This window comes from Hyperoodon ampullatus, assembly GCF_949752795.1.
Source record: "Hyperoodon ampullatus genome assembly, chromosome: 8".
Taxonomy (NCBI): Eukaryota; Metazoa; Chordata; class Mammalia; order Artiodactyla; family Ziphiidae; genus Hyperoodon; species Hyperoodon ampullatus.
In genome coordinates, this window is record NC_136921.1 from 29393686 (window position 1) to 29404431 (window position 10746).

The following is a 10746-nucleotide window of genomic DNA, read 5'->3' on the forward strand; positions in this document are numbered from 1 at the left end:
CAAGTACTGAGCCTGCGCGTCTGGAGCCTGTGCTCCCCAAGAGAGGCCGCGATAGTGAGAGGCCCGCACACCGCGATGAAGAGTAGCCCCCACTTGCCACAACTAGAGAAAGCCCTTGCACAGAAACGAAGACCCAACACAGCAAAAATAAATAAATAAAATAATAATAATAATTAAAAAAGAATAAGGTCTTTGAATGCAGAGAATATGCTTTAAAAAAATAAAAAAGAATAGTGTAAACATAAGTTTTATAGACATTACTGGAAAACCAAAAAATCCATGTGACTCACTTTATTGTGATATTTCCTTTTTTGCAGTGGTCTGGAAGCAAACCCACAATATCTCTGAGGTATGCCTGTACATCTAAAAAATGTAACTTTTTTCCCATTATTAAAGTGATACACAAAAGAAAATAGAGTGGGAAAACAGAAAAATAGCATGAACCCAGTAGAAACTAATAACAGACTTAAATAGAGTTACGAGGTGCTAGACATGGTTTTAAGCTCTTTACCATATAAATTCATTTACCCCTCACTACAACTCTATGAGGGGTAACTCCACTTTACAAACGAGGAAAGAGGACCTGGAGCTGTTGTGTGACTTGTCCAAAGTGGCAGCTAGTAAAGGAAGAGCCAAGGTTTGGACTCATGCTGCATTTAACAGGGTATGGTCAACCTCAGAAATATATATAGCTCATAAGGTAAGCTTTATCCAAGGATTCAATGCCACTTGCTAAAGTTTAAAAAGTTAATCTCAGTTGCCACTTATTCATCCATTTATTTCACAAATATTTACCAAAGGCATCTATGGGCAGCATACTGTTCCAGGCTTGATTATCAAGATATTGAAGAGCATACAGAGGCTACCTGTCCAGTCATTCCTATAGCACTGAACTCTCAAGTGTCTCAACAGACTATACATGTATAATCAATACAAGTCTAGTAAGATTAGAAATGCAATAACTATTCTCTGATTACAAAATCCAAAAGCAATACTTCAAAACTTTTGAAATGTCACAGTCTTACTAGATGGAACGTTTAGCATGATCCTCTGTATTTTCATCAATTAATAAGTACACCTTGGACAATAATTTAAGTTGAACCTCATGAATTCCACTTTGTAGCAACACGTTTAATATAGCAGTAGTGTCTTCAAGTCAGAAATTTGGTGTTTTTGGATGGATGGATGGATGGATGGATGGATGGCTAGATGGAAGGATAGATGAGTGAATTAATAGCTAAGAATGCCTGGCAATGTTCTAGTTGCTTAAAAATTGCATCTTTAAAAATCATTCAGTGTTTTCCAGTTTGTTAAACAATAACTATGACTCAGAAGAAAATTGTGATTTCTGTCCTTTCCATGGACTAAATATGTAACTTCAAGGAAGCCATTATGATGCCAGTTCCATCTGATTGTTGTGAGGATCAAATGAGCTAACTGAAATGAATTATGTAGCACCCTGCCTAATACATGTTAAACAGCATATTTTAAACTGTCTTTAAAGTGAAACACTATATGTAGAAAAGCAAAAATTCAAATGATACAAAAAGCTATATAATGCAAAATACGTTTCTTTTGGCCAAGTTTTCCCGCTATTATTACTACTATTATTAGAGATCTCCAAGCAAAAATAACATCTCCTTGTTGATTAAGAAGGGAGAGGTTTACAGACTAGGAGATAACATCCTTTGAGTCAGAACCAAGTGAAATAACACGTGTATTCTGGCTAAATTCCAGCATGAGTGATTAACATTCTCCAACTTCAAATAATTTTTATTATTAGCCAACACTTGTCCATCCCCAATAATACACATGTTGCATACAGGCCACAGAATGAGGCAGCCTCTCTTGGCATGTTCACAATCTGTGCATACTTTCCACTGAGGGTTTCCCTTTCTTTTTGATTGCTATTCCATAGCTTTTCAACTCCCACTATTTTCAACCCTGGGATGTTTGCCGACACTGAGTGCCAAGTAGTTCCAAAAAAACAAAAAAAATATGAGCACCTGTAGAATCCCAGGGAATGAAAGAGGTAAAGTACATTTTAAACATATTTATTAACAGTTTTGATGTCTGTGAAGAGATTTATATTTATTTCTTTGAACTTTGAGGCTGGGATTAATACACATATTCCTCATTATTTTTCACAAAGTCTTGCTGATAAGCAGGAGGAAGAGGGCTATTCTGCAGTTTTGTCTCCCCGTCTGTATAAGTGGGATCCAGGACACAAGAACGACTCAGCCCTAAAGTGCAGTTCTGAGTCCCTCAAGAACTCAGGCCCTCCTGCCTTTTTTCCGCCTTCTTCCCAGTAGAAGGAAGGGGTGGGGGGAGCGCGAAACAATTCAAACCCTCTTTGTAAGCGTGTGAATGAATTTCAAGAATGCTAAACACCTCAGTCTTCCAACCTAATTAGAACATGTAGAAAAGAAGCATTTTTAGGACATTTAAAACTTGCAGCATAATAAGCCATCTGGAGAGCGCCACAGTGCGTCCCAGTGGTCGAGGCGCCCAGCAGGTCTTCGCGCGGGCTACCCGCTGCTCCGTGCGCCCCGGGTCCCCGGCGGCGCGCGGGTGCGCGGCTCAGCAGCGGGTAGCCCCGGGGCGGGGAGGGGGGGCCCGGCCCCTGCCCATCACAGAGCCCGGAGCCAGTGTTGCTTTTCTCTGCGGGCGACTTCGAACTGCCTGGATTTTTAACCCGATAAACTGATAAAGGACTAACATGTCTGGAGTCTTCCAAAGACGGAAAGAAAATCACTTTCTTGTCGCAACAGTAAGATTTTGTTACGAAATGCAAAAGTAAAGGTTAAAGCCTGGGAGATAACCGGTCGCATATGGGGGGAGGGGGGAGGAGGTGGTAAAAATTGTGGATGTCGCGTCCCAACTATCTCGGTTCGAATCCCAGGTTTGCCATTTGAGAGCCTACTCTGTGCTAGGCGCTCGGAATACCGCGCTGAACAAGATTATCTAGGTTGTGGCTTTCTTGGGGGAACTATCATTAGCTCGGTTGCCTTGGTATGCTTCTAAACTCTGTTTCTTCACCTATAAGGAGTGACTGCCTCATAGAATTGTAAGGATCTGAGACATCCTGTATTAAGATGAGAACGATTAACGCGTTGTCTGACACACAGCAGGGGCTCAGTAAGCATTTGTACTTCTCTCAATTTGAGCTCACCTGGTGAGGGCAGCGCAGAGAGGAGACAGGTGCCACGGTTAAGAATGATTCTTTGAGCAGTCCTTTTAAACAAGCGCTGGATTCTAAGGATGCTTAGCTGCAGATAGGAGACCCGGTAGGTGCCCTGGAAGCTAGGGTTCATAAGCTAGAACATTACGGGAAAGTGAGCCCCGCACCAGTGGGAGCCAGCAGAGAACTCAGGAGCGACTTCTAGCTAGGGTTTCCCGCTCCGGGTCTCAAGAAGGCGTGATTAGCATTCGCCCCGCCCTCCATAGCTTCCCGGCCGGCGATTGGCCCACGCTCCTCGGCTGCCAGCTCCAGGCGGGGCCGGAGGGCGCCTGGGGAGAGGCCGAGCCCGCGGGGCAGTGGGCGGGGACGCGCGGAGAGCGTGGCGGGGCGGCCCACCAACCGAGCCCCAGCGAGAAGGGGCGGGGCCGGGGCGGAGCCTCCCGGCGGGCATTAGAAGCAGGTGACCCAGGCTGGGCGGGAGAGGCCAGTCAGCCCGAGGCAGTGACTCCGCTGCGGCCAGCGCCGCCGCCGCCGCCGCCGCGCGCAGTTCAATACCCGCCGGAGGTGGGCCAAAGGGTGCTAGAGCGCGGGGGAGGAGCGGAGCCCGGCGCGTCCCGGGAGAACCGCCACCGCCCCCAGGAGTCCGCTGGAGCGCGGATCCCCCTGCAGGGGAGGAGGAGAGCGGCGGGCGGGACGCGGCGGCGGGCGCGCACCATGCAGTCCCGGCGGGGCCAGCGCTGGCTGCTCGCCGTGCTGTGAGGCGGCGGGATCCCCCGGTCGCCGCACACCGCCTTCCTCTTGCCCAGGTGCTGCCAGGCGCGCTCGTCCTTCGTCCGGCTCCCGGACCCTGGTGGAACGCACGGCCTGCCCCCCGTCCTGCCCCGCCCGGATCATGCGGGGGGCCCCGGAGGAGGTGAGGGCGAATGACCGGTCTGCGGCGACCTCGTTCAGGGGGCGACCCCCTCTCTGAGACGCCCCCACCTGCTGCCATGTGCTGCCTCCTCGGGTACCCAGCCTATCGCCAAACTTTCCCGATGCCAGCCTGTCTCTGAGTCGCGTTTCTGAGCGAAGTGTCCCAGAGACGGAGGGCCCAGGCTGGCTACGGACTATCTGCTTCTCTCGGGATCCTCAGAGGTGAGAGCCCGTGCCTTCCCCCTCTCCCCGTTCTTTTCCCGGTCCTCTGCCCTTTTCCCGGGGGCTGAGCGCTCTGACCTTGGGGTGCAGGCTGGCAGGCCCTGCGAGAAGGGAGGCGGGGTGAGGGGCGGGGAGTCTGTAGTTTGGTTCCAGGAGGTGGGAGGGGAGGGGAGGGAGAGAGGTTAACCTAGAGTTTTGGAGACCAATTGCGGGGATTGCGCCGTTGACGCCTCTCTAATTGGGAGTGGTTGCAATTTTTCTTCTCCCCCACCTTTTTTTAAAAGAGTACTTTCCTTGGAATCGGAGCCCTAACCGTCCCTCCCCAGCCCTCTCCAGCGAAGAGCTGAGCGCTCCCTACGGAGGCAGCGCCCTCCCGAAACAGTTTATCTTTGGGCGGATTTCTTTAAAAGAAAAAGAAACCAACAGGTTGCCAGTCCCGGCGCCACACAAGTCGGCGGAGAGGGAAGCCCGGATCCCGGTTTCCCCTGCCTGAGCTGGCCCCGCGCTGGCTGCGGGAGACGAGGGGAGGGAGGGGGCTATGGCTCGGCCTGACCCGTCCGCGCCGCCTTCGCTGCTGCTGCTGCTCCTAGCGCAGCTGGCGGGCCGGGCGGCGGCCGCCTCCAAGGCCCCAGTGTGCCAGGAAATCACAGTGCCCATGTGCCGCGGCATCGGCTACAACCTGACGCACATGCCCAACCAGTTCAACCACGACACGCAGGACGAGGCGGGTCTGGAGGTGCACCAGTTCTGGCCGCTGGTGGAGATCCACTGCTCGCCGGACCTGCGTTTCTTCCTGTGCTCCATGTACACGCCCATCTGCCTGCCCGACTACCACAAGCCGCTGCCGCCCTGCCGCTCGGTGTGCGAGCGCGCCAAGGCCGGCTGCTCGCCGCTCATGCGCCAGTATGGCTTTGCCTGGCCGGAACGCATGAGCTGTGACCGCCTCCCGGTGCTGGGCCGCGACGCCGAGGTCCTGTGCATGGATTACAACCGCAGCGAGGCCACCACGGCGCCCCCCAGGCCCTTCCCGGCCAAGCCCACCCTCTCAGGCCTGCCGGGGTCGCCGGCCTCGGGGAGCGACTGCGCCGCCGGGGGCCCGTCGGTGTGCAAGTGCCGCGAGCCCTTCGTGCCCATTCTCAAGGAGTCGCACCCGCTTTACAACAAGGTGAGGACGGGCCAGGTACCCAATTGCGCGGTGCCCTGCTACCAGCCGTCCTTCAGCCCCGACGAGCGCACGTTCGCCACCTTCTGGATCGGCCTGTGGTCTGTACTGTGCTTCATCTCCACCTCCACCACGGTGGCTACCTTCTTAATAGACATGGAACGCTTCCGCTACCCTGAGCGCCCCATCATCTTCCTGTCAGCCTGCTACCTGTGCGTGTCTCTGGGCTTCCTGGTGCGCCTGGTCGTGGGCCATGCCAGCGTCGCCTGCAGCCGCGAGCACAGCCACATACACTACGAGACAACGGGCCCTGCGCTGTGCACTGTCGTCTTCCTGCTGGTCTACTTCTTTGGCATGGCCAGCTCCATCTGGTGGGTCATCCTGTCGCTCACCTGGTTCTTGGCGGCTGGCATGAAGTGGGGCAACGAGGCCATTGCGGGCTATGCGCAGTACTTCCACCTGGCCGCGTGGCTCATCCCCAGTGTCAAGTCCATCACTGCGCTGGCACTGAGCTCCGTGGACGGGGACCCGGTGGCCGGCATCTGCTACGTGGGGAACCAGAACCTGAACTCGCTGCGCGGCTTCGTGCTGGGCCCGCTGGTGCTCTACCTGCTGGTGGGCACGCTCTTCCTCCTGGCGGGTTTCGTGTCGCTCTTCCGCATCCGCAGCGTCATCAAGCAGGGTGGCACCAAGACGGACAAGCTGGAGAAGCTCATGATCCGCATCGGCATCTTCACGCTGCTCTACACTGTGCCAGCCAGCATCGTGGTGGCCTGCTACCTGTACGAACAGCACTATCGCGAGAGCTGGGAGGCTGCGCTCACCTGCGCGTGCCCCGGCCCGGACTCTGGCCAGCCGCGCGCCAAGCCCGAGTACTGGGTGCTCATGCTCAAGTACTTCATGTGCCTTGTGGTGGGCATCACGTCGGGCGTTTGGATTTGGTCTGGCAAGACTGTGGAGTCGTGGCGGCGCTTCACCAGCCGCTGCTGCTGCCGCCCGCGGCGGGGCCACAAGAGCGGCGGCGCCACGGCCGCCGGGGACTACGCCGAGGCGAGCGCAGCGCTCACGGGCAGGACCGCGCCGCCGGGCCCCGCCGCCGCCTACCACAAGCAGGTGTCCCTGTCGCACGTGTAGGAGGAGGCCGAGGCCGAGGGACCGGGACCGGGGCCGGGAGTTGAGGGAGGGAGGTTGTTTTGTTTGGTAGCTTTGCCAAGGTCACTTCCGTTTACCTTCTTGGTGCTGATGCCCCCTCCCGGGGCAAGTTGGAGAGAGGGGAAAGGGACCGTTTCAAGGGGAGTACCTGTCCCAGGACTTCTCAAAGGGGCTCAGCTCACGTCTGTTCTATCTTACTGCCTTTTCAAGAGGAACCCTGTTTTTAATTTATATGTAGTTTTCTTAATTTTTAACTTTGTTGCATTTTGGCAACAAAACTTACCTTTGCTTTGGGGGCTTTACAATCCTAAAGTTGGCATTATAATGAAGTTCCACTTGGTTCAGGTTTCTTTGAACTGTGTGGTCTAAATTGGGAAAATATATTTCCTATACTTCTGTCTTTAAAAATAATGTGAACAGTGAAAGTTGCTGTGACTGGGAAGTTGTTCCGTGTGCTTTTCCAGGTTGTTTCTCCTGCCACTGCTTAAAGTGTCCAAGATGCTTTAAGGTGAGCTGCTTGTCCCTGTTTATAGTTCCTAAGTTAGGGGACACCCTAAGTCATACCAAGGAGGGGTAGCATAACGTGGTTAGGGCCTCTGGAAAGTGACAAGGTTAGGCAATGTTTAGAGATTCTAATGTGTCCGTCCTAGCTTCGCTTAGCAAGCTTCGGTTTCTTTTCTGTAGTACTTGTAATCATTCTCATCCTTAACAGTGCCAGCTTTGCTTGAATAAGTTAGAGGTAGCATTGCAGTGTCCGGAATAAATATTTGGAAGAATGCGAACCTAAGGGATGGTGATTGGTTGAACTTGAATTCTAGACTGTTAAGATGGCAGCTTTGTGCCCGAGGAGTGGGTGGTTCTTTTTTTTTTTTTTTTTTTAACATCTTTATAGTGGGTGGTTCTTAATAGGCTTTGGTGATCCCACTTTTTTAAACTTGTGTTAAAGCTTTGGTAAAAATAAACCCACTTCCTTCTTCTGGAAGGACTTAGCGATAGTGCTGAAGGGGGTTCCTTTTTACATTTAAGGACTAAAATGGATATAACTCCTGTAATTAAGTAAATTTCCAACAGCTCTCTTATCTGCTCCACCCCCATCCCACCTCCTTTATCATGTTAAGCAGTCTTTTTGCTTTTCTTATTCCTCCTCTCCTGGAGAGCTGTGATTAGAAACCACACCCACCCTTGAATGAGGTGCTTGAACTGGGGGAGGGAGGCTGGCTACCTGTGAACAAACACTGGCAGCGATGAGGGAAAATAAGTGTCCCTGGACTTTGGACTAGATTACAGCCAGATATTCCAAAAGCATCGAGACACTGCTCTCTGCGGCCTCTGGAAACAAATGAGACCCATAACACCCTTGCATAAGCTTTTAAAACATGGATCAGTGTAGCAAAAGGAAAGCTGTTCCCCCCGCCCCCACTCACCTCAATATATTTTTCTCTTCCTCCTCTTCTGAGAAAGCCTATATAGTGATGAGCACACACTTTACTGTTAGAGAATTATGTTTGCTTTTCTAATCTGTTGAACCATTCCCTCATTAATATATGAAAGCCTATGTATTGATGAATACACACGTACACACACCACGCACACATACTTTACTGTTAAAAATTCTGTTTGCTTTCCTAATCTATTTAACCATTCATTCAAGAGGAGTGTGAGGCCATTACTGGGGAAGGGGGTGACAGTGCATTGGCCAGCAGAATACCAGTGACCAGGACTGAGTGGGAACTAAAGTTAAGAAGCTAAAATAGCAAAAACTATTGAAATTTGGGGATGTCTCCCTAGAGAAACAAGTGTAGGGATTTGCGCTTCATTTATACCAAAGTTGGAAAAGTCAGATTTAAGCCCAGGCCAGTTGTTACATTATGGATATTAAGTAAACAAGTGTATAGTTTCCATAGTGGATTTAAGCACTTTGCTGGTGGAAAGAAGCCTGGTGTTATAGTTTTCATGGACTTTCAAAAGCTATTCACGTTTATAAAAATGCACTGCTCTGACACACTCATCCCCTGAATCAAAATGTCAGTATATTCGACAAAACCTTGTACACAGCTACAGAACTGTTTGCACATCTAATTCCTCTACTTGTTCAGAAGCTTCTTAGAACCTTGAAATAGATCCCCTGCCCGAGGGCCAGTTCCTCTCTTGTTTTTCAAATGAGGAACTTTTCTGATCACCTTGACCTCTTCCCTCAGTTAACACGTCTTCCCAGAAAGTACATAGATTATTCTGCTGCCTTAGGTCATTGTGCCTAATTTGGGTTTTTCCTCTTTCTTTTTTTTTTTTTTGTGGAGGAGTGTAAAGATGATGCAGAATGTATCTAAAAGTTGTGGGATGATGTGGTTGAAGTGATTTAATTCTTCCTTTTAAAACAACTATTTTTCATTTTGGCAACATACCAAACCTAAAAAGAACAACCAATTTACTTTAAAAAAAAAAAAAAAAAAGACAGTTAGGACACAGGATGCTAAGCCACGGAGAGGAAATACAGGTAATGCATTTGGAGATCTAGGTCCAGGCCAACTCTCAGAGCTGCCTCTGTTTTCAGCCTCTGTTCTCACCGCTGCTCTCCCCACTCCCTTCCCTCAAAGATGAAGCCCACCTGCTTCCCTCAAGTCTTACCTCAGCCACCCCTCCCGCTACCCAGGGCAGAGAAGCCCATCTATTTATGGTCGCCCCCTATTTCCATCTCATATGCTGTTTTCTTCTGATTTTTATTTTTATTAGGCAAACAATCCATACTCATGAAAACAATTATAAAATGGAAGGTTGTGGGTTGGTTTAGCAACTTCGTCACAGCCAGCTCTGTGATTTTAGGGAGGATTTAAGGCCCAGTTTAGGTTCACAGGGACAGCTTTTGGGCTGTCCCTTTCATGGTTCAATTGTAAGCAACGTCTCCCGTCATAGATTAGGGGGTAAAGATTTAGAAGGAGCTAATATGTGACCTCTCAGTAAATCAGTTGACAAGACTTAGGAAGTCGTTTTAATTTATATTCTTAACCTCACACTTTGAAGTTGTCTAAATTGGCTGAAAATAAGTATTCTTGGTGCCTTATTGGTTTATCCTTGCAAACCTTTGTCATGTTTTCTCGTAGTCATTTCCAGTGATAAGCCTGTGTGTGTGTTGTGTGTAATTGTGAGCAATGTACAAGCTTAAATAATGTGCTGACAGCACTGTTTCCAAGTTGGTATTCATTAGGCCGTTTCCTCCTGGGCTAGGGCTGCACTAATCCTGACACCGGCTGCCAGGAGAAAACCTCATGGATCCCACACCGCACCTTAATAACAGCATCTGTGACCTGCAGTCTCAAGTACAGAATGGGAACCCCAGAGCTAGGAAATGTAGTTGTATATTTTAATTAACTGCTACCCCTGCTAAAGAGGCTTCTTTCACTTTTGTGCTCTACAGAAAGACCAAGGCGGGTAGGAGGGACAAAGCTTTGAATAACTGCTTTCTAACACCGAATGTGGCCAACAGGACAGAGAACATCACAAATCTAGGCAGGTGTGAGGTACAGTGGCTGAGAATTTCCTGCTCTGCCTGCATGCCCTTTCTTGCCTCCAAAGTCCAATCAAGTGATCCTGGGGAAGAAATACACCTAGGTTGAGGAGGGTGGTTTTGAAAGAAAAAGCTACCAAGACATTAAAGCAGGGTGAATGAAGGGTAGGCAGGATGAAAGTAACTAAGTAACCTGGCTTAGAACTCTCAAACGCTTCTAGCAGCTTGATGACAATTACAGGATTTATTTCAGTCTGTGGTACATCCTTTGAAGACAATATTACTTCATGTTGTTACAAACTGTATGTATAGTATGTATGTGTTGTGGGTGTGTATATAAATAATATATATTATATATATGAGAGATTTAGTGACTTTTGATACGGGTTTGGTGCAGGTGAGTTTATTACTGAGCCAAATGAGGCACATACTGAGTCAGTAGTTCGAGTCCAGGGCATTCAATACTTTTTCTGATTTCTGTGTATGTGTAGTGCCTGTCCCATGCGGTATTGTCAGTGTCATGTCAAATCCAGAACTCACAAAGCAGAGCCAGCGATATTTTATTTGTAGACAATCAACTAGAATCTATAAAATTATTACTGGCAGATGATTATA

General features: G+C 49.5%; 1 protein-coding gene across 1 annotated transcript; it reads left to right on the forward strand.

The window, feature by feature from the left end:
* Positions 1–4853: 4853 nt before the first annotated feature.
* FZD5 (frizzled class receptor 5) lies at positions 4854–6611 on the forward strand (the record flags this gene model as incomplete). Its single annotated transcript, XM_079709643.1, has 1 exon — positions 4854–6611. The coding sequence occupies one exon, from the start codon at positions 4854–4856 to the stop codon at positions 6609–6611; it is 1758 nt and encodes a 585-aa protein (XP_079565769.1).
* Positions 6612–10746: the final 4135 nt, after the last annotated feature.